Source organism: Microtus pennsylvanicus, chromosome 3 (genome assembly GCF_037038515.1).
Source record: "Microtus pennsylvanicus isolate mMicPen1 chromosome 3, mMicPen1.hap1, whole genome shotgun sequence".
NCBI classification, from domain to species: Eukaryota; Metazoa; Chordata; class Mammalia; order Rodentia; family Cricetidae; genus Microtus; species Microtus pennsylvanicus.
Genome location: NC_134581.1, coordinates 110,965,492 through 110,989,856, shown reverse-complemented (window position 1 = coordinate 110,989,856; position 24,365 = coordinate 110,965,492). Strand labels below are relative to the sequence as shown.

Below are 24,365 nucleotides of genomic sequence, written 5' to 3'. Positions count from 1 at the left end.
GTGGATGAATTCATGGCTGAGTAGATGTATCTGTGTAGATGTATCACATTATACAGAATATGAGTGGAGTTGTACAACATACAAAATTCAAAAACAAGGCTGTGAATTTAATGTTGAGTGCTCAGCATCCACATGGGAAAATTTTCTTAGGTTTGCATTTTGAAAAATGACTTTTGTGCTCCAGGTAGCATTACTCAGAATTTAAGACAGACCAAGCTTTCTTCTCACCAGGGGTCTTTTCTCCCTCCTGTGCTTCTCCACAACCCTTACCTCAACTTCCCTTTCCCCCTTGTGGTCTCTTGCACCTGAATGGACTATGAAGGAACTGACTGTGGTGGAAAGGATAAACAATTATATTAGAATTTTGTAAAGATTTCATGGCTGGAAATCACCCCAAATACAGAGAAGTCAGTTAATGGAGAAGAGTGATCCTTAACCTGTAGGACCAGATCTCTGATGACAGAATTGCTAGCTACAGTGAAAGGTGTTTGTAGTTGTGTGCCTGGTTCTCTCTGGGAGTCTGATGAAAGTATAGCATGCACATGTACATCTCTGCCTGGGGGCTGCTATCTGGTCCGGCTAAGAGCTAGGCATCTGTCACCTATGCACCCTTGACTGTCCCTACCAATTGTTTTGACACTCAACCATTCGGGTTGATCAGTTTCTTTTACAACATGGGAGAATTCAGGGAACATTTGCAATAACAGCCCTGCATATGAATAAGCGAGTCCAGCTCGACAGTAGACACCCCTTCCCTAGAAGATAGGACACCCCCTCCCCAGAAGATGGCAACATCAAGAGTAGACGCCCACTTGAGCCAAACTTTCTTTCTCTAGAGCCCATGTGTGATGAACTCAATTCAAAGTAGCTCCAGGCACTAAAATTTTAAATTGTGTTTTCCTGGTCCTTTTTCTCCATATGTAATTTCCCCTCCAGAAACTACAAAGCTTTTGTGGTACCCACTTCCTGACACATACAGAGCAGGTGGTGCTCTACCAGAATAGATCTGAGCCAGTGGGGGTTCTGACATTAGTCCTGGGCTTGGGCAAATGTCACTCTCCCAGCCAACCCTGGCCAGACCATTAGATTACAGGCTGTTGTCCGATAATGGTTGACTATGGTCTGCAGAACCAAAAGGCAGCTCTTTACAGAGGAATTAAGGTGGTCCCACCTGAAATAGGACTAAGGTCAGAAAGTTTTGGTCAAGTCATCTTGGCTAGTCTGGTCATCTGTGGGGTGGGGACGCATTTCAAAAGAACGGTGTGACTGAGGTGTTGAGGTCTGTTAGGACACTTTTATTTCATTCTCTATGTAAGTCTCTGTTGTACCTGCTGCAGCAGGCCCAGGCACCCGCTCTGGAACGAGCATTTTCTTTGAGAGTACACAAAGATGAGGGCAGATCTCTCATGCTAAACCCAAAAACTAGAAACAATTTATATATGATCATGTAGCTTACAGAAATATCCATCAGCCTTGGGAGCTCACAGAATCCCAATGCAAACAAGCAGTGTCTATTGTTACTGATGGCCTCTGGGCAGTATGAGCGCCAAAGCGCGGCTGAGAAGATAAGTCTGTCTCTTCTTTCACGGTGCTGATGGGAGAATGGCGGGACCGGAGGGAGGGTAAAGCGAGAAAGCAAACGTGTCTCTCAAGTGCGCAAGCTTATTTCAGAAAGTAGGAAGAGACACCGGAAAGAGACTGGCTGACTGGGACTGTGTCCCATCCGAGGAACCTCTCAGATAGTCACATCTGGGATGAGCCTCAGCTGTAGAATGAGCTTGTCCTGGAAAATCCTGGAGACAGGGCAAGCTGGCAAAAGCATCCTTAAGTGCAGGAGTCCAGTGTAGAGGAGTGTGGGGTGTAATCACTGTGTGGCGGAGCTCAGAGACCATGAAAAACATGGGTAACTAGAAGGTATCTTCCACTCTGCTCTTTTCCTCAGAAACCGCTAGCTACGAAATAACAACCCAGACATCTGTGTCCCCAAACCCACAGACAAACATCTGCACTTGAGAACTTAAACAGTCCTTACTTCATTTATTTATAAATCCTTAAGTTCTGGTTTGTTGATCTGCATTAGGGCTTTGAAATGATAGGATGGGGTAGTAGATGTAATATGGGTGGGCAGAGCTAGGAATACAGCTCAGTAGTTGAGCATTTGCCTACCGTGCCCGAGGTCCTTCGTCCACTCCCCAGGATACACACAGTGAGGGTGGAAGAGGGGGAGAGTGACTACTTCATGGCTTGCTTTTTCAAACAGTGTAGATGTTTCTTGGCTTAGAGTGGTGCTGTGTCTTGATAACCTCACCGTAGGTCCCACAGCTTACCCAAAGCTCTTGTGCGGCGCACAGCACACTGTGGTTAGCCGGCTTTGGCCTGGCTACTGTGTGGCTGTTAGCTGTGGTCATGGCTGAGGCTCGGGATCCAGAGAGAGCCGGAGAGAGCCGCACCCCACACTTCCAGTCTAGGGAAAGACCGAGAGGGAAACTTTGTAGTGTGGTTTGTATTGAGAGGGCATAAAGTCAAAACCCACTAGCCCAGCCTATCAGAACGTGGGAACCACCTGGTGCTGTTGACATGACATCTAAAACAGCTTCTGGAGGGTCTCTAAACACAGTACTTACCACATGCTTATGAAAAATTAAACCATCCAAAAGAGGATCCTAGATTCTGGAGCCATTTGTACCACTTTCTTTTCTGTGACAAAGATTTTTCTAATTGCTATTATCTTTAAATTTTGGCTTCTATTTTTCTTGCTGAATATTATACCATAAAAACATTTTAGCTTTTAAACCATTTTCATAACTTTAAAGAGTTACAAATAGGGACTAAAGAGAAGGCGGAGCTCCGCTCTCAACATCCACATGGTAAAGAAACACATTGGTACCGTCTCAGTAGGTAAGACAGGAAGGCTGAAGCTGGCCAGAAAGCTAAAGTGGGAGGAATTCAAAGAATTGCTCTGGCCTGTTCTGTACAGCCTGCATTCAGATAGCGTCAAAGTCCTTACAAACCTCTTTTGATGACTCTGAGAGATAGGGGAAGAAAGCATACTCTGGCCGCTCCTCAAACCAGTGACTTGAGTCCTAATTTGTTGGCAGGGAGCCAGCAGAAACAGACCCTCTTAGCCTCGGCTACTTTTATTTGTCAAACACTACACAAGAAGCAGGCAGAGGACAGTTGGAGTGAAGGCTGAAACTTAGTGATTTGAACCGTGTGGGCGGTGCAGGTGGGAGGACACCAGTAAGTCTGGAAACCTGTGACCCAAGGACAGCATCAAAGTGGTGGCCTATAAAACGGGACATTCCAAGTGTACCTCTAAGTGCAAAATGGAACATCTTGACTGCAGAAAGAATGCCAAAGCCTTGTCAACAGCTCTGGCAAGAAAGTGCCCACAGCACAAGCCTCACCCTAACTCAGAACGAACGAGAGTCCTCCACAGTGGCATTCCTAACGCATTGCCTCAGGAATCACTGAGTCACCATCTCCTTAATGTCATTGCAGTGACTTGGCTTTGTTCTTTTATTAAGTAGGAATAACTTCTGAGTTTATTTCATTAAAACTGACTGCTCTGATCCCTTCTATTAAGTTCAGCCTTAAATTTTTAAAACTGTAGGTTTGACAACTTGCGGAAAATTTAAAGGAAAAGAAAAACATTACAAGCATTGTGTAGCCTCATAGGAGAAAACATAAAAACCACAACCGAAAAAAGAGATTCCCCTAGTTCCATCAGTAGCTTGTAGACACTGATAATCCTTTTGTCTGTAGCTTTAAAATTAACTCGTTCTTACTGAGGGTGAGGCTGTGGCCAAGGCAAGCATGGGCCTGCTTTTGGTTTTGAGGGTTTGGGGTTTTTAACTTTCTATTTATTCTTTGAGAATTTCATACATGCAAACAATATATTTCAACCACCTTCATCCCACCCTCCAAATCCACCCAGATCCTGTCAACATTCCCCACCCCAACCTCATACTTTCTCTTTTTAAAAAAATATGTCCCTCTGAATCACTGCTCATACCTGTTGAAGGGGGGGGGGGGTCACTTGTTTGTTCCTGACGGCTCGGCAGCTCAGACCCAAAATAATTACACAGAGACTGTATTAATTAAATCACTGTTTGGCCCATTTCAAGTATTCTGTGTATTGCCACGTGGCTGTGGCTTACCGGGTAAGGTTCCGTCCAGCTCCAGCAGGGCTACATTGCTTATTTCTATTCTGTCTTCCTTCTCCCAGCATTCAGTTTAGTTTTCCCTGCCTAGCTAAGTTCTGCTCTATCAACAGGCCACGGCAGTTTCTTTATTCACCTATGGTATTAGCAGCATACAGAGGGGAATCCCACATCACATACCTTTCCAGGTATGGGGCTGTGCCAGGAGGCAACAGGCCAGGGACCACACCTCTAAGAATGCTGGCCCCTCCTATGCTGGGGTGGGAGTCCCAGGGCACCCTTTACCCCTGCCCCAGATGATCCTGCTAGCATGTAAAATTTTCAGGGGTTTTAAGGGTCTTCTGGCATTGGTTTTAGGGGGTTGCCCAGTGTTTGTACAGATTTATTATTTCTCTTGACTGTTGAGTCTTTAGTAACCTCTCCCTGGTCCCTGTGTCCTTGTTTGTGACAATGGCACTTTGACAACAGTAAATGCCGGGTTTGCCGAATTTACCATAAATACCCCCCTTCTAAGATTACATCTCATAAAGCAGACATCAGAAGGTCGAGTCTAGCACATTCTCAAACAATGGGGGGAAGGGGGAAATCCTTGAAACTGAAACCATCGCAGAAATACTGAGCATCAGGAATTAGACGCAGTTCCCTGTTCTCCGCGGAGCATAACTGAGACATCACCTCAAGCTGCCATAAACTAGAAGTCCTCAATGCAGCTTCAGCCTCAGAAAGAAAGAGGAAATGAAAAGAAAAGAAAAACATAAAAGCCCTGAGCACAGATGGAGCCCGAAACATAATCCCCCTGAATGTCAGTGTTCCTTATCCGAGTTGAAAGGCCTAAAATTTTAAAAAAATGTTTCAGATCTATTTTTATTTGTGTGTGTTTGGATGCATGTGTGCCACACACATGTGCTCACAAAGACCCAAAGAGAAAGTCAGATCCCCTGGAGCTGGCGGTACAGACAGTTGGGAACCACCCAAACTGGGTGCCGGGAACCAAACTCTGGTCTCTGGAAGAGCAACAGCAGCAGCACTCTTAGCTCCTTAGCCAAACTTCCCAAGGGCTGTTCCCCGGCAAAGTCACCTCCTCTGGGGACGGGAGAGAGGAAATGGAACATGAACTGTAACGCCGACGTCACCACAGAAAACGTGTGGAGCACGAAAGGGAAAGGCAGAGTCGCCTGCCGTTGCCCCGTGCACAGACGACGGCACTGGCGCTCAGGCCTCGCCGCCTCCCTTCATTGCTCACTGTATACACGTTCTTTACTTCCGAAACTGCCGGACTCCGACACAGATTTCTCTTCCCTTTTATTCTCTGTGTTGTTGTTCCATTGAGAACATTCTCTATGCCAGTAAATATTTTTTAAAGATATGATCTTAGTATAGACTTAGCTTTGGTTCGCATGGATATATGATAATCTTTCTAACAAATCGCCCGTTGTAGGTGGGATGTGGCCCAGCAGTAGGGCACTTGCACAGCACGCCAGTGTCTCCAGGTTCACACCCTAAAAACAAACGTATCCCGCTTGCTTGCAACATTTAAATATATCTAGTATATTTTAGTATACTAGGCATAATTTATAAATAATTAAATCTATGGTTAATGTAGAGATAAATGTTTTTATTTATTTATAGAATTTTTATGAAGTTATAGAATATAAAAATTTGCACACAATAAATAATCAACTAAACTTAAATGTAGGATTCTAACTCTCTGGCCACAGTGGGCAGGGAAAATTCCTGAACCAAACATGGGCCTCCACTATGCGTTTGTGCGGTCCTGTGCAGTTCAGGTGGCCCTGCTCCCAGGGGAATATCCACACAGCAGGGTGATCAAGGTATCCTGTGTGGGTGAAACCTGGTCGTGCAGGGAGGAGCTAATGTTTTTTGTTACTCTTTGAGGATTTCATACACGTGTGTGATGTATTTTGATCATATTCATTACTGCTCCTCCCCAACTCCTGGATTCTTCCCAATCTCCCTCCCAACTTCATGCCCTGTATTTTTTTCCTCTGTCTCCTTTTTGTTGCCCTCTGAGTCCAGCTGGTACTGCTCACGTGCACAGAGGCGTGGGCCACCACTGGAACACGTCAGCCTACAAGGAGGCTTGCCTCTAAGGAAAGTGATCCCCTTCTCTCAGCAGCCGTCCCGGGACTCACGTGCTTTTCCTGCATCCCTGCTGCAGTGTTGACTGGCTTGGTTCTGTGTTACAGGCAGGGGTCCCATCATGTCCAAAGGACTCTGTTGCACCTTACTCCTCCTGGGACTCTGTCTCCTCCAGTCTTCTGACCCCCTGCTCCATAATGTTCCCTGAGTCTCATATGCAAGAAGCCTAATAATTTATGGCTCATTTTCTTGCCTCAGAGGGTAGTGAGCCTGTTTCAGGAAACCACCCTATAAAAAGAAAGCTCACCCACAACCCACCAAAACTAGTTAAGATCTCCAGTCCATACAGTGGCTTCTTTGTGTCTCTTGGGGAAAAAAAAACCTACTTATTTCACATTACACATTATGTGTTCTATATTACATGATTAAGAATGACATACCAACATCAACCTGTGGTTTTCACATGAGCCCATACAAGCAAGTATGTTCACACACACATGTGTATACCACACACACACGCAAAAACTGTAGGGGAGGAGAACGGTCTACAAAAGCAATCACTAATAAGTTTTGGCAAACATGTTTCATCTATGCAAATACGTCAAAGTTTTTAAAATAAGAATACATACCCTATTTATATGAGGACTATTGCGCCCTGCCCCAGCTGAGTAGGGGTGCGTAGGGGTGCTCACCAACCACACCACCAGCTGAGTAGGGGTGCGCAGGGGCGCTCACCAACCACACCACCAGCTGAGTAGGGGTGCGTAGGGCGCTCACCAACCACACCACCGATGTGTCAGCCTGCTCTCCCTTTCAGGACTACCTTGACAAGTATTACACACACAAAGGAGGCCCCCAGGCCGGTGAGATGGTGGCGAGACAAGGCAACCCCATGGTCAGGAAAATTAAGGAGCTGCAATCTTTCTTTGGCCTCCAAGTCACTGGGAAGTTGGACCCGAGTACCATGAATGTGATCAAGAGGCCTCGCTGTGGCGTCCCTGATGTGGCCAACTACCGCCTCTTCCCAGGTGAACCCAAATGGAAAAAAAATATTTTGACATACAGGTAATGAGATTGAGTCTTTCCCAATTCAAAGAGAAAGACGCGCCTCACCCTCTCCTTTTCTTCCCAAACTCTCTTGCTCTTGATCTGTGAGGAAGGCAGAACCCACAACAGCCATGAGAAAGAGTAGAATCTCTCCAGCTGTCTTCTCGAAAATCTAATCTCAGGATAGCTGTCCATCTCTCCATTACAGACCTGACCAACTAAGATTAAAGTAGCCCTTGGGTAGGACTGATAACCTCTTAATCTGGCCAGCTGGGCTCGACTACTCAATCAAATGAGAGACTAGAAGCCAAGTGAGACACCACCTCAGAAAAAGCATGGATGTCCTGTGAGAAACAACACTGGAGTTTGGCCTCCACCCTCACCCCACCCTTTCCCACACATACACTGCCAAAGACTCATTAATAAAATTCATCCACCGATTCCACAAATCATTTGCTGATGATTTTGGCTAATATAGGCACTCAGTTTGTGTAATATAAATGTGCACGGATCATCCTTCTCCTTTCTGGTCTTTAGGGGAAGACAGACATGAACAGGGAGAAAGAGTTGTCCTCACAGGCCCTCAGTGGGCTCTGGGGCAGCAGAGGGGGAGCTATCTGGCTGGCCAGTCGTACAGAAGTGGCTCCTGACCCTGATTTGAAGCCAGTTGCACCTTCAAGTCCTGTTTACCCATGGTGCCTGCCTGGTACTGCCCCCATCATCTGGTATCTTCCTGTTTAGACAGAGGAGGCCACCCAACAGGAGCTTTGGTTCTTCCTTCCTGGGCTCTAAGTAGAGAGAGCAAATTTCCTGCTCTAGACTCCCTGATCCACTCCAAGGCTCATTTAGAGGATAGCCCAACCTAAAGAGCATCACCCAGGGTGCCCACTCCTCAGCCTGAGTGACCCTGAAGGAGGTGGGTGGCACTGTCAGGCTTGGGCCTCACATAGGCCTAGTGGGTATATCGTTGGGTGGGTCTATGCCAGATTTTTGTACCTACCAACCAAGCTGAGTGAGATGGACCCTCGTGTTGCCAGTCCCAGTGCCCAAGCACACTACTGAAGTGCAGGAGAGGGCACAGCAAGGGAGTGGTGGAACTGAGGCTGGGGAGGCAGCTGAACAGTAAGCTAGCTTTGGGGAAGGCCGGGATCTGGATTCTGTGGGCTCCAGGATCTGGATCCCGTTACATTGCCAGGACCAGCACACTTGGATGAGACCTGGAGATGAGCAGAGTTGTGTTGCTGCAAACTTCAGCAGGTTGGAAGAAAACAGTTTCCTTGCTACAGCAGGAGCCAGCTGCAATGGCAGGGATTCTGGGGTTTATCGTTATGTTCCCAAGAGCTTCCTGGGCTTCTTGATACACCATGATGTAACTTTACAAGCAGAGTGTATTTTAAAACAGAGCTAACCAGAATATATTACTTCCTACTTTTCTGTTTTCCCCCCACCTAGATTCACAAGCTTATCCGTGTCTATTTTACCTGACTAATCGGCCTCTTGACTGTTGCCAATGTGGTATCCCTGACGGTTGGGCACTATTTACAATACAGAAACCAGCAAGCCGTGCTGGCCAGAGTCATGTGTTCCCTGGTGAAGGAGTTGTTAAACCCTTCTGACAAACCTGGTGATCCCACACAAGACAAGAAGTTGGTGGGGCCTTTTGTTACCTGCTATTAGAGGCCCCGTCCACAAGGTGCCACTCAGGACAAAGAAATCAAAGCAATGGGGTAGCCTAAGAAAAGTTCACCACAGTCTGAGAAACAACTACAGTTTAAGCTCTTAGAGGGAAAAAAAAAGATAAATTCATGACATCTTTTCATAATTCTTTCAACTGTGTCCTAGAATTTTAGGATGTTGCTATGCACAAGTTAACAGCAGGGTCGTGAATGTCTGAATAACTCCCGTAACTAACATAGCTGATGCACATGGAAGGCAGGAAGCACACAGAGTGCTCCTGGGTACAGCCTGGAAAGCAGACAGAACAGGACTGGGCTCCCCCTAACCACAAAGTGCAGGCCTTGATCATCATCATTACTGACTGCCTGGGCCTGAGAGGAAGAGCTAACACACCGCGTTAAAAAGTGCTGAGAGCCCAGTCTGGCACGGAGCTCGTCTCCAAAGAACACTGCCTTCACGCCATCAGCTCATGGTTTTCAATCCGTAGACCCCAGGTCAAAATTTTCTCCACTTCCCTTTCTCTCATGTTATTCTTTTCCCCATCCTTCTCTTGGCTGTCTCAGCTACACCATCAACTCAAGGACACAGTTGCTCCACCTGTATCGAGAGGGAATGACGAGGTATTGTCTAGCCTGGACCTAAATCGTAGGACTGTATGACAGAGGGGTGTGAGTATTTTTAAATCATTAAATGGTCCAGAACTGAGCAATTTTCCGTCTCCTCTCTTGGTCTTTATTTTGAGTACCCTAGGATTTTGGTCTTGTGTGCTAGCTCAGATCATATCACCTGTATGAGAATGATCTAAGAAACTTGCTAAAGTACAGATGTCAAAACTAAGCCAGTACATTCAACAAGCTTGCTAGACTGTTGTCACGGACCCTAAAGTTTGAGAGTCCTAGGATATCCTAAACAGCTAGCCTTTGTTCTTCCATTTGCCAAGTACCTGCATATGGCAAATGTGTCTGTCTGTGTTAGACACGAGTCAAAGCTAGAGAAAAGGCTGTGGCCTCAGATCTACCTCCAAAGTCGGCTGCTGATCATCTGCCTCCTTGTTTTGTAGCCATTATTCCAGCCCAGTCCAGAGTCCCAGGTGAAATTCTCTCCCCCCTTTCACTGCTGGCAGAACTCCAATCTCTGGGCTTCAGCGCAGAGGGAACCCTGGGATCCAGCAACTCTGCACTTGTCTCCAGAAAAACCTCTATGCTCTCCTAGGTTGTCCCCTGGACTCTCCCCAGAGAGCTCAGGCCTCTTCTCACCCCAGTGAGCATTCTGTTCTAGGCTAACAAATCCTTTCAAGGAAAGCACACAAAGGGCTGGAGAGATGATTCAGCAGTTGATGAGGTCCAATTCTCAGTACCCACAAGGCGACTCACAGCCCTCTGTAACTCCAGTTCCCTAGGGATCGATGCCCTCTGCTGGCTATCATGAGCATTGCACACATTATGCACAGACAATACATGCAAGCAAAACACCAATACACATACAATAAAAACAAACCTTTTAAAAAGCAAATTTTAAAAATTTTAAAAGAAACTGTGCCTCTCTGTCTCTCCTGTGTCTGTCTGTTTGTCTCTGTCTCTCTCTTTCTCTCTGTCTCTGTCTCTCTCTCTCACACACACATACACACACACACACACACACACACACACACAAACACACACACTTACAGGCCACTCTCCAACCCTGGGGAGATTCCATTGACCTTTGATAAAGAATTGAAGTAGCAAACCCTCCAACAACGAGAACTAACCGTTCAAAAGTCCAGGGCTGGATGTCTCTGCCTTCTAGGTCTCTCTGTAGTGTCCTGTTGGACAAGAGACAATCCGGGATGTTACAAAGCAGGGCAAGAACTACTGATTCAGGAAAAAGAAAACAAAAAACAAATTGTGCCATGGAGACCCAGGCCTGTGGTCTGTGCCATGGAGACCCGGGCCTGTGCTCTGTGAGCAGTCTATGCTATGGAGACCCGGGCCTGTGGCCTGTGAGCAGCCCGGGCAGTTCCTCTGCCTGTCTGTTTGGGAGCAGTCACTGAAGCACATCTGCTTTTCCTTTGTCCAGAGTCTCTAAGTACACACCTTCCATGAGTCCTGCTGAGGTGGACAAGGCTGTGGAGATGGCCCTGCGTGCCTGGAGCACCGCCGTCCCTCTGAACTTCGTTAGGATAAACTCTGGGGAAGCAGATATCATGATATCTTTTGAAACTGGAGGTACTGTACTGTTTCTTGGGTTCTTTGCCCCGAACTTGCTCCTTTGACAGACTTAAGGCTTGATCAGCGCAGGGCTTCATCCCATAGCACTGGGACGGGTAAAGGCAGGGGCAAGGATGAGCATCCCGTCAGAAGGCAGGATAGAGCACTCTCAGCTCTGTCTGAGCTACTCTTTCACTGTGGCTCCACCCCAGGAGAGGACAGTTCTATCAGCTTTGATTTCTTACTGACTAGGGGGCCAGACGACTCCAGTGTTTCCCATAACAATGTTTATCACTATTACCTGGTTTCATAGTGCCCAATATTCTTCTAGCTGGAGTCCCCTCTAAGGAAGTCAATTCCCCAGGGACCCTGTGGTCGCCACCCCTGTGCAATAGTTACAGAGGTAGCCTTCAGGGCCCACCCTGTTTAAACACTACTCTTGGGAAGTGCATGTGCGTTTTCCTCTACCTGCCTGCTACTCCATTTTCTCCCCTGCAGAGAAACCCTTGCAGGAAACAGAAGAAACAGGGAGCCCCTAAAACACTCCCCTCCTCCACTTACAGTGGTGAAGATGAATGTCACTCCCTCTTCACCTGCCCAGATAATGCTGTTAAGTGCCCAAGACAGTCTGAGCCCCGAGCTTATTCCAGTCTGGTGTTGCTACAGGGAATGTGCTTAGGAGGGAGAGGAGGGGAGGCCAAGGGAGCCATGAAATGGCCTTGAGTGGAATGTAGCCTTTGGCAGGTCCTGTTCCTGCCAGGCATCAAGGGCACTTGGTGAAATGGCAGGACATTGTGAGTCAGGGTAAGTTCAGGGTACATGGAATTGATTTGCGATTCTCTGTCTTTCAAGCTGGTCTTCTGTCTCCTAGCACAAAGGCTGCTTAGAAACCAGCCAATCTTCCTTCCACTTCTCAGAACACACAGACCTGATGGAACTGCATCAAATGAGACCTGAGAAATAGCATACTGAATCCGGGGGTGGGGCTTTAAAAACGATAAACAGGGCCAGTGAGGTGACTGGGCCAGCAAAGCCCTTGCTGTCAAGCCTGGTAGCCCAGGTTGATCCCAGAAACCTGCCTGGTGGGAGGAGAGGACCTGCTCCCTGTGTTGTCCTCTGATCTCCACATAACAGTGAGTACAGCCACTCTCTCACAAACACAAAGTAAATACATTTAAAACTAACAAATTAATAAAATGAAATACAAATAACAATTTTTAAGTAAACGAAAAATCGAGCACTGTCACCAAAATTCTGAGAATCCAAGAGCAGTAGCTTCTGTCCATCCTTCAGATGGTTTCTGTCGAGTCATGATGCTGCTAACTACAGACGGCAGAACAAAGCGCCAAAGGCCCCGGGTGCCGGGATTTCCTCGACCACCTTTTCTTTCATAGACTTTACATGTGCAGCTATCAAAATTACAAAGACATTTTCTTTTGATTTTTTGCACTTAAATTATGTTATGCCATGCAAACAGAAAGCACACTTTCAGAGGAATTGGACTTTGCTGACAGGTTTATATTGTAATCAGTCAGTGGGCCTGGTTGCTACCAAATGTCCCTCAGTTCTTTCTCCTTCTGTAATCTGTGTTGTGTGACTATCTACCATATGCTGTGTGTTGTGATGAAAACCATTAGCACAAAGATTGCCTGTTTGCAATGCGTCTTTGAAGTACAAAATAATCTTTCTATTTTTCAATTCCATGACCCTTGACCTTTTCTATACTTAAGAATGAGTATTAATGCCAAGGAAATGACGTGGCAGTTTAGAGCACTTGTGCTGCAACTACGCCCTCTTCTGGCCTCCTCGAGCACTGCATGCATGAGCACATACTCCCACAGGGAGTACACACATAATTTAAAAAGGTCTTTCAAAGATAAATATTGAAAAGCTCATTTAAGGGCCAACACTGTTGAGAATGTTGATTGCCTTCTGCCCAGAATTACTATGCCTTGATATGATTGATGTTTCCCACTTAGATCACGGGGATTCCTACCCATTTGATGGGCCTCGAGGGACTCTGGCCCATGCATTTGCACCTGGAGAAGGCTTGGGAGGAGACACGCACTTCGACAATGCTGAGAAGTGGACTATGGGGATGAACGGTATATATGCACAATTCACCATAACCTGGAAACTATTGTACCTTCTTCTGGGCTCCATCATGAAACCTTGAGGTTCAACGTCCCAAGCTACCCTTTAACTAGGGGGCTGGGTAGGAAAAACAAGTAAGCCAAAAATCCAGAAGGGAACCTACAGGGGAAGACCCTCCTACTATGATGCTATAGATTTGCCTGCTCTCTGTTTCTTGGCATTTAATCCACAGAGCCAATCCCATCCCAGTGCACAGCTTACTTCTTGTTCAGATGTATAAAACTATAGTTTTTTACCTGCATGTGGAAATGACCCCAGGAAATGAATTAGTACTCTCCTGAGGAGTGTGATGGGGGAGGGGGTGTAAAGTTCCCAGCATGCCATGCAGGTCATCGGAGTGTGAAACACAATGAAAGAAGAAGCTGGTACACCCCACACACTTAGGATAGTCATTAGAAATCCTGCTTTGATGCCAAGTAAATTAAAATCTCAATTCCTGGTTCCACCGATTGTTGACTGTAACCATGGGTAAATTAGTTTGACTCTGTGAATCTAGTTTCCTCAAGCACTGACTGAAATGTTAACTGTGTATGCCACTGAGCTGTGTGAAAACAGACCCATTTTAGAGCTGGAAGCTAACCTTCCTATAACTGAATTCAGCTTGGTGTGTGAGCCCAATTTCCCTCTAGCAGAAGATAATTTGATTGCATTGGACTACATTCCATTTCTATCCAGTGATTTTTTTCATATAACCAATTTATAGTATAAAAGGGGGTAGGTTGTAGCAGAAGGTGACTCTAGGACTTGAAATCCAACGCTGGACACTATTGCAAATTTCATCACCGCTCCTAGCTGCCAGACCCTTGGTTATCCACTATCACACATCGCTGGCAATGGGAGAATGGATTGTTTTACATTTCCCTCTGCCCCCTTCCCCCAAAGGGTGAAGGAACCAAAAGAGACTAAAGCCAAGTGCTAGACTAGTCTCCCAACCTTTGAGTCCCGTTATGAAAGGAGAGCTAGCTGTGATGTGGCACAAGTTCTCCTGGGACAATCTGAGGAAACACAACTGTGTTGACGCCCTCGCTCTCTCTCTCTCTCTCTTGCTGTTTAGGGTTCAATTTATTCACCGTCGCTGCTCACGAATTTGGCCATGCTCTAGGCCTGGGCCACTCCACAGACCCATCAGCACTTATGTACCCAACTTACAAGTACCAGAACCCCTATAGGTTCCATCTCCCCAAGGATGACGTGAAAGGAATTCAAGCACTATACGGTATGATTTCTTCACTACCTCTCACCCCTGGTTAGAGAGTGCAATTTCCCAGGACTTAGCTGCATCAACAGAGATGAAGCTAGAGCCACATCTGCCTATAAAGAGTGTGTGCACCAGAGAAAGCACTGTTGTCTTGTCTTTCCTCCAGAGTATCCTGGCTCTAAAAAGCCAAGGAAAATGGTCCATTTCCTATTTTCCAAAGCAAAAAATTATGCATTGGAAGATGGAAGGTGGTGATTATAGTTTGTAGTTTATACAAACACACATACACATTGACAGATAAGGGGTCTTAGCTCCCTAAAAATAGTGATAATGATGCTAATAACTATCACTCAACCATATAGATAATCTGTGGAGTATGATACCTGCTTACACTTGTCATTTATGTCCTTTTCATGGCAAGTTTGTATAAACTCTAATTTCATTGAAGGTAAAAGGTAGCAGGGATCTTAAGGCATCTTTAGCTACCATTTGGTTGTGCATAACAGTAAAAAATAGCAACATCTTCTTATGAACTATTTTCGTTAATTCTCTGAGAATTTCACATAAGTGTACAATGTTTTTTGATCCTAGTCACTTCCCATACCGCCCCAACTCCTCCCATACACACACGGGCTTCCAAACCCTGCTACCAACTCCGTGCCATCTTTGGTTTTTATAATGCACTAAGTCCAAATTGTACCGCCTGCGTACCGGAGCAAAGACACCCAAGTCCACGCCCATGGCAAACTGGCTTTGCAGAGTCCTCAGCTGCTGGTATTTTCAGGATTACTTAAGTTTTACACAATATTCACAGGTAGGTTCTGCTGGTATCACTCCCAATTTACAACTGATGTAACCAAGGCTGAAGGAAGTTAAATTGTTTTATGTCACACAACTAACAGGTAGAGATGCTGAGACTCAAACCCAGGTCTGCCTGCCATTGGCAGCCATTTCCTTATGGTATTCTAGAATTCTCAAGAGTAGAAGTGGACATACTCTGAGTTGCTGGCGTCGTTTTACACTTTGAATCCTAGGACCCCGGAAGACATTCCCAGGAAAGCCCACCATGCCCCATATCCCGCCTCACAAGCCATCCCTCCCTGACCTCTGTGACTCCAGCTCATCCTTTGACGCTGTGACGATGCTGGGAAAGGAGCTTCTGCTCTTCAAGGACAGGTGAGTCCAAGACGTCCCCGGCCTCAGCCACGCCAACCAATGTTGTTATCTCACTGACTGAAGACCGCGCAGACATGCTACATTGATGGGAAGTAGGCCAGGCAGTGGGGTCTGGGATGCACAGCCGCTGTGAATGGAGACTGGCTGAGGTCTGGATGCTTTGCTGAGTGTGTTCCTAATAGTGCCGTCTTTGTTCTAACTGCTTTCATGATAAAGATTAAAATCCCCAAGGGCAGCAGCTTGTCTCCCAGGCAACAGTCCAGGTGTAGTGGGCTACTGTTTGTTGGTATGTGTCTAGTGAGAGGAACAGTAAAAGGTTCCTTATCTGTGAATGACAATTAGCTAGTTGGACAGATGAGCAGACTGGTAAATGCATAGATGGTAGGTGGGTGGATGCATGCATGCATGGGTGATCAAATGCTACACACACAGGTGGGTATTTCTAATGAAAAGCTCTTCCTAAATGCCCCATTCCCAAGGCCTCCAGGGTTTTCGGTGTCAGTCAGCTGTCTTCTGTCCCCTTACTCTGACTACTGAGAGAGTTTCACAATTGCCCTCATGAGGTTTCCATGACTCCATGAAGGAAAATAGAAACATAGCAACATTCACCCATATTCTTTCCTTTACTGAAGAGGAAATTTAATAGTAATAAAATATAGAGAGGACCCCAGGAACATGTATGTAACTTTGTCTTCATTGGGAAAGGTGTCCAATTGAGTACTTGGGTATGAAGTACTATCATACTGTCAAACATTGCAGAAGTAGGTCTGCCTTGGCACACCTCATGAGAAAAAACATTCAAAAAGCATTGCAAGGGCAGGGACATAGCTCAGGGTGTAGAGTGTTTTCATACCATACACAGGGCCCTGGATTTAATCCCTGGTACCTTGTAAACTAGGCAGGATGGTAAACACCTGTAACTCCAGCCCAGGAGGTAGAGACAGGAAGATCAAAAATTCAAGGTTATCCTTGGCTATATATAATGGATTTTGAGACCAATCTAGAATACTGAAAACTGTCCCAATTTATTTTTTCATCATTACAAGACAGCTCAGAAGGCAGAGCCGTGTGCAGGAGTGAGGACATGATCAGGAGGAGAGCTATGAGCAGGATTGGGGATGTGTACAGCAGGAGAGCTGTGTGCGGAAGTGAGGATGTGTGCAGGGGTGAGGATGTATACATGAGGAGAGTCGTGTGCAGGAATGGGGATGTGTACAGGAGGAGAGTCGTGTGCAGGGGTGAGGGCGTGTGCACGAGTGTGTAAGGACGAGGATGTGTACAAGAGGAGAGCCATGTGCAGAAGTGAGGGTGTGTGCAGGGGTGAGGGCGTGTGCATGAGTGTGCAGGGGTGAGGATATGTACAGGAGGAGAGCCATGTGCAGGGGTGAGGGTGTGTGCAGGGGTGAGGGCATGTGCACGAGTGTGCAGGGGTGAGGATATGTACAGGAGGAGAGCCATGTGCAGGGGTGAGGATATGTACAGGAAGAAAGCCATTTGCAGGAGTGAGGATGTGTACAGGAGGAGAGCCATGTGCAGGGGTGAGGGTGTGTGCAGGGGTGAGGGCGTGTGCACGAGTGTGCAGGGGTGAGGATATGTACAGGAAGAAAGCCACAGGAGGAGAGCCATGTGCAGGGGTGAGGGTGTGTGCAGGGGTTAGGGCGTGTGCACGAGTGTGCAGGGGTGAGGATATGTACAGGAAGAAAGCCATTTGCAGGAGTGAGGATGTGTACAGGAGGAGAGCCACGGGCAGGGGTGAGGGTGTGTGCAGACATAAGGGTGTGTTCAGGAGGAGAGCCATGTGCAGGCGTAAGGGTTTGTGCAGGACTGAGGAGGTGTACAGGAGAGCTATGGGTAGGGGTGAGGGATGGAGGAAAGCAGGTGGTGAGGAGCTAGCTTAGACTAGTTTTGATGTCTTAAGAATCCAGACAAAAAGACAGTTGGTGAGCCAAGACCACTGACTGCTGAGCTCTCTCTCCTGTCTGAAGATGGGCCCTGCCTTCTCTTCATGAGTCATGGCTTATGAGGCTGCATGCCCTGCTCCTCTCATGGGTGTAGACTGTTAGACCTCCGAAGCAAACTCCTGACTTCCTAACCCACGCCACTCCCACGCCTGCAGTTATAAGTCCACTCACAGCTTCCGTGAAGTAAACAATGAATGCATGGTTGACTGGGGGGCCTCTGAAGCAAATGACTAATAAACCCCAAAATGAACGCCTTCTCGCCCACAGATGTTCTGGTACGTAACTCAAAGCTTTCAGGAACAAGGAAACTACTGGTAAACATTGTGCTGAAAACTTCCATAGTAATACCCTTCTCTTCAGACCATGTAAACCTTTCAAATTTTGTATAGTGTCAATTAATAATTAAAACGTTGTAGAATAAAACATGTCTTTAAAAATTTTATATAAATAATCATAAGTGCCTTCAGGTTCATAGAGCACTTTCTTTTTTAAGACCCCCTTATTCTTTTTTTTTTTTTAATTTTTTTATTGAGAAAAAGAAAAAAAAAGTTTCCCCCTCCTCCACCCTTCTCCTCCTCCTCCCACTCCTTTCCCCCTCCCTCTTCAGTCCAAAGAGCAGTCAGGGTTCCCTGCCCTGTGGAAAGTCCAAGGTCCTCTCTCCTCCATCCATGTCTAGGAAGGAGAACATCCAAACTGGCTAGGCTCCCACAAAGCCAGAACATGTAGTAGGATCAAAACCCCGTGCCATTGTCCTTGGCTTTTCATCAGCCCTCATTGTCCGCCATATTCAGAGAGTCCGGTTTTATCCCATGCTTTTTCAGTCACAGTCCAGCTGGCCTTGGTGAGCTCCCAATAGATCAGCCCCACTGTCTCAGTGGGTGGGTGCACCCCTCATGGTCCCGACTTCCTTGCTCATGTTCTCCCTCCTTCTGCTCCTCATTTGGACCTTGGGAGCTCAGTCCAGTGTTCCAGTGTGGGTCTCTGTCTCTATCTCCATCCATCACCAGATGAAGGTTCTATGGTGATATGCAAGATATTCGTCAGTATTGCTATAGGATAGGGTCATTTCAGGTTCCCTATCCTCAGCTGCCCAAGGAACTAATTGGGGACATCGCCTTGGGTTCCTGGGAGCCACTCTAGGTTCAAGTTTCTTGCCAACCCTAAGGTGGCTCCCTTAACTAAGAATTGTGCTTTCCTGCTTCCCTATCCAACCTTCCTTTATCCCAATTGTCCTGTTTCCCCAAGTTCCCCCCATCCTCCCCTTCTCATTTTTCTCTCCCCATCTCCCCTTACTCCCATCCCACCCCACCCCCAAGATCCCAAGACCCCCTTATTCTTTTAGGGGACATGTTTGCAATGTTTAAGAGGGGCTCATTGTAACAGGGGTGAAGCTATCACTTTTCTCTCCTAGACGGGGTGTCAGCTTAGTGTCTAGACCTTCCGCCCATACACTTTGCACATCAGGCTCAATCCCAGGACTGCTCTGGGGTGAGCTGCTGTCTGCAGAACAATCATCATCAAAAGGTAACCTGACTTTGAAAGTGCAGTAAAGGTCAATTAAGATGCAGCTGCTCCTTCAACGCCAGTCGTTTCAGGAAGCAAAGGAGCACTAATAATACTGTGTGGACCAAGAAACCAATTAGAGAGTAGCTAGGAAAAAAGCAGGGTGGGGCCGGCGGTAGAGAAGAGACCGAAGGAGAACTAGAAGGCAAGGTCTAGGAAGATGAGGCAGCCCTGTCTAGAGGTGGAAAGAAAAGGAAATGAGGTACAGAAATACAATGGGATACTCTAAAAACCATCCCAGCTCTTGGGTTCCCCAGGTCTGATGGCAGATGCTGTTCATGCTTCTGGACAGCCTTCCGCAGGTCTGAGAATTCTGGTCCCATCCCTGGGCACTCCTTCCCACGATGGGCTGAGTACTGGTCACATCTCAGCTCTGACCAGACTGGATGTCATTTGCTCTCGCTAAAACTGTCTTCCTGGTTGTCTAGAGGTATCCAGCAGGCCAGGGTTCTCATACACTCCAGTGGCAAGTGCTCTACAGCCCAAGGATGTGTGCTTCCAGGAGTGGCTAGACCACCATTTTAAAATGGCATCATTCAACCACTCTTGTTGAATGCCGAGAAGAGTGTTTCCCTAGCGCCTCCCTTTCCTCTGCCGGTCCACAACTTTTAACTCCCTTCTCCTTGGATTTTGTTCTTTCGGGTGTCTTTTATTAGGCCATGGCTCCAGTCTAGCAAAGAGTAGAAATGAGCTCCCCAAAGCTTACCACGCCTCCAGGATGGAGTCTTCACTTTATTCCCCTCCTGCTCAGCTAAGTCCCCCACTGCACTTTGTTATTGCGACTAGAGATTTTCAGCCATCACCTACCTCTTCGGAGGTTACTTAGTTACCTTACTTTTCCTGATTTGTTCCCAAGGATGCTGGCAGGCCATGTCTGCATGTCTTCTGTGTACTGTTCCTCTATTTGTACCACACCGCCTGACCACAAAAGAGGGGAAAGGCACCTCTTCCTCCTCTTCCCAGATAAGGATACCAGAGAAGCAGACTCAGGAGGGTGTGGGGCTAATGTGGGTGAGAGACAAGAGATGGGTGCAGCTGTGCTGGGCTCCATGACTTCTGAAAGGGAAGAACATGGGTCTGTCTAGGCAGGTTTGACAAAGATGGTCACAGTGTTCCAACTCCATGAGGGGGGCAACAGTACAGACTTCCTGAACAATGACCAAAAATTTAGAAAAAATGAAATGTGTGGGCTGGAGAGATGGCTCAGTGGTTAAGAGTATTGCCTGCTCTTCCAAAGGTCCTGAGTTCAATTCCCGGCAACCACATGGTGGCTCACAACCATCTGTAATTAGGTCTGGTGCCCTCTTCTGGCCTGTAGACATACACACAGACAGAATACTGTATACATAATAAATAAATAAATATTAAAAAAAGAAAAAATGAAGTGTCTAATGAATCCCAGGTGTGTCCAGCAGCCCTCATCCATATTACATTGTGTAATCACCCAGCCTTGGTTCTGTACCCACAATATGCATAGTTTACACTGGGCGTGGTATCTCAGCATGCGATGCCGATGGACACAGCACAGTACCTCACTCCGGTTTCAGACTGTTGAAATTATGTGTTATTGTGATACATACAACATTTTCTGCTTTTATAATACTGTATGGAAAGCAATGATTTTTATCATGTTCCTAAAGTCATCCCTTCTATGGAAGGAAAGATCAAGCCAATGTATCTTTGGGATGTTCTATGTTAGGCAAGCAAGCATTTCAATTGGAAGCAAATCTGTCTTAATCATTAATTAGTGATAAAACAAAAATTTATGTGTATGCCAAAAATTAAGATAAATTCTTTATGATTTATCATCAGTAAATGATTAGTTTGTATAGCTATTTTATATGCCTCTATACCTGGGTTGCTTATATCTTTCTCGGAAATAAAATGGGTCATACATGGCAGAAATTTTAAGAAAGAAACATTCAGCCTGGAAGGTAGTTCTGTGACTTAGCAAGATCCAGAATACAATTCCCAGGGAGGAAAAAAAGGGTAAGCCAACAAGGATGAGATGCCCCAGGACAAAAATATGAGTGAGACGTGATCCTGCCTGCCCCAGTATTCCAGAACAGGCACAGAGAAAAGGCCAGGGAGGAGGCCAGCAGTACATTAATACCATATTTAATGAATTAGAGTTCTAGTAACAGGAAATGTACGTTTCATAAGCTATAAAATTCATTGATCAATTATATTCTGCTCAACCCTCTGGCATCAACTGACAAATGTTCATTGGATCTTGATTATGGCAACCACCAGGTACACAAAGACAAATAGTGCGGTAATAACTATCAGCTGGTTGGTGATATCACGTTCTACTATTGTAGACAAATAGTGCGGTAATAACTATCAGCTGGTTGGTGATATCACGTTCTACTATTGTCCCTTCCTTATCAAAGATTAGATTACGGATGTTGACATCTGTCTGCTGCATTACATAGTTCCTGTGTGTCCTAACCTGTCTTTTGCCAACAAGTCTCTAGATTGAAGAAAGTTCCATTTTAAATTCCTTATTCAATTTTAATTCATCTTTTGCTTTAATATGCTGAATTGATGTTCTATTGCTTTCTTATCTACCAAACATAAGTTTTCTTCATCCACCGGTTAATGAAGAGCGTTTGTGATAATTTACATTTAATAGATAGCACTATATAGACTATAGCACCGCGCGGAATGTGCACATTGTAACGGAACTATTGAAATAGCATTTCCTGTCTTTGGAGCCACTGATACTGTGAGCCATGCTGTCTCTTCCGTTAGCTACTCCAAATTCTGAGAGCACTCCCCAGCCTTGGCTGTGATAACCAACATTGTCAGCAGACATTCGAGTCCTGTGTCGCCGAGGGCACAGATATTAGAATCAGAGTGGCTACTGTGCTCCAGGTTAGTCCTCACAGTATCTGCATAGCCAGTTCTGACACCCGGGAGAGCCCTGAGCCACACTTAGCTGCCTGCCCTTAGCACTGCTCTCTGTGCACGGCAGTTGCTGTCTGAGTCCCATTGCTTCCGATGAAAAGTAGTCTTTTAGGTTTTCCCAGTCATTTGTTCATTTTCCAGTTTATTTTGGAGATTTTAGTTCTGGAAACACCAGAATGGAATACGAAAGAGAAACTGGTGTGTAATGATCTTTGGGGGTAAAGGGTATGTGTTCCATGAATACCCATGCTCTACCATCTATGTTCTGAACACCCTCACATAAGTGAAGTCAAGTCTCAGAGGTCCTAATACAATCAGAAAGAAGAAGAAATTGTTTAAAAGGTTAAAAGATGAAAACCAGACATGACAGCAAACCCCAGGAACACAGCACACAGGAGGTGGAAACCCAAGCTCCAGAAATTCCAAGTCATCCTTGATGAGTTTGAGACCAGCCTGGGTGGGATTCATGAGACCCTGTTTCAAAAATAATAATAGTGATAGTAGCAGTAGTAGAAGTAATATAATGTGTTATACTCGAAATCACGGCAAAGGGCAATGGGGATTTCACAATGTTCTCTACCAATGGCTTTAGTACCATTTCAGTCTCCGCAATCTAAGATCTCAACCAATCCTTGATGTTGATTTCTTCTGGCCCACCCAATAGGATTTTCTGGAGAAGACAGGTGCACTTGGCAGCAGGAATTCGGCCCAACACCATCACCAGCTCCTTCCCCCAGCTCATGTCCAACGTGGATGCAGCTTATGAAGTGCCTGAGCGAGGCCTTGCTTTCTTCTTCAAAGGTATCTGCAGAGAAATGCCAAGGCCTTGGTGCCATGCCTGTGTGACTCGGTGCTCTTGGGCAGGTTTCAGTTGCTCCTTCTCAGGCCGGGCACTAAATGTCACTCACACTGTTGTAGCCATGGCAGGAATGGCAGTGACTATCAGCAGACCCCAGTGTGGGAGGGCCTTCTATCTATGTGTTGCTTTTATTGGTTAATCAATAAAGAAACTGCATGGGAGGAGGAAGGTGGAGTTAGAGAGAAGCCATGGAGCAGCTGGAGACTGACTGCTGAAACTTTGCTGGTAGGCCACGACCTTGTGGTGATGCACAGATTAATAGCAACGGGTTAAATTAATATGTAAGAGTTAGCCAATAAGATATTAAAGCTAATGGGCTAAGCAGTGATTTAATTAACATGGTTTCTGTGTGATTGTTTTGGGTTACACCAATCTGTTGCAGCAGGCCACTTGTTTGTCCCAGTTACCTAGAACCGAAATGACCACTCAGAAAACCATATTATTTGCAATACTGTTTGGCCAATAGCTTAAGTGTACTTTTAGCTAAACTCATATCCTAAACTAACCCATCTGTATTAATCTGTGCATCCCCACAAGGTCATGGCCTACCAGCAAAGTTTTAGCGCTTCTGTCTCCGGTGGCAGTGGCTCCATCCATGACCGACCACTCTCTCTCTCTCTCTCTCTCTCTCTCTCTCTCTCTCTCTCTCTCTCTCTCTCTCTCTCTCTGCCTTCCTTCTCCCAGCATTCAGTTGTTTTCCCCGCCTACCAAGTTCTGCCCTATCAACAGGCCAAGGCAGTTTCTTTATTCATTAAACAAAAAACCCCACATAGACAGAAGGACCTCCCACACCACCTCAGCACCAGTCCTTGGGCTTAGTCAGCACCATGCTACATGATCAGAACTAGGGGCTTACAACCAGGCCCTGGCCTCCTGGTTTAGAACAACATGGCACACTCTAGTGAGATCCTTTAACATTCCTTGAAATCCTTGCTACAAAGTCATGCATAGAGCAGCTGGTGGGACACGAACTCCTGTGACTTAGGGAGACAAACCCACAGGCATCCAATCTCTGGCTTCAACGCTTCATTATTTGAATAACGTTGAGACATTATCCAGCTTTCATGAGATTTTATTTCTCATCTGCAAAGTGATTGGAAAAAGACCAATCTTGAACATATGTCTCAGCAGTAGATGGTCAAGCAAAGTCACCTGGAACACACTGACTGTGGCTTTGTTGACACAGAAGACTGTTGTCAACTTAAGTGAAAAACTTCATTGGATGTCACTTCTCTCCTGTTCTTCGTGGGTACATGAAGGTGAGGGAAGTTTATTTTAAAAAAAATGTACTGAAAACACAAAGGTGCTAAGTGTAAGAAGACACAGATTTCTCAAGATATAAATGTAGCCGTGCCTTGGGGAAGTCTG

At 46.1% G+C, this 24,365-nt stretch overlaps 1 protein-coding gene across 1 annotated transcript in view; it reads left to right on the top strand.

Annotated features, from left to right (window-relative positions):
* Positions 1–24,365, top strand: part of Mmp20 (matrix metallopeptidase 20) — a 42,225-nt gene that overhangs the window by 280 nt on the left and 17,580 nt on the right. Inside the window, exons 2-7 of the mRNA XM_075968013.1 lie at positions 7,081–7,328; positions 11,046–11,194; positions 13,156–13,281; positions 14,385–14,546; positions 15,563–15,704; positions 22,803–22,939. Of these exons, the coding sequence (XP_075824128.1) occupies positions 7,081–7,328; positions 11,046–11,194; positions 13,156–13,281; positions 14,385–14,546; positions 15,563–15,704; positions 22,803–22,939 (964 nt within the window). The remainder of the gene's footprint in view (positions 1–7,080; positions 7,329–11,045; positions 11,195–13,155; positions 13,282–14,384; positions 14,547–15,562; positions 15,705–22,802; positions 22,940–24,365) is intronic.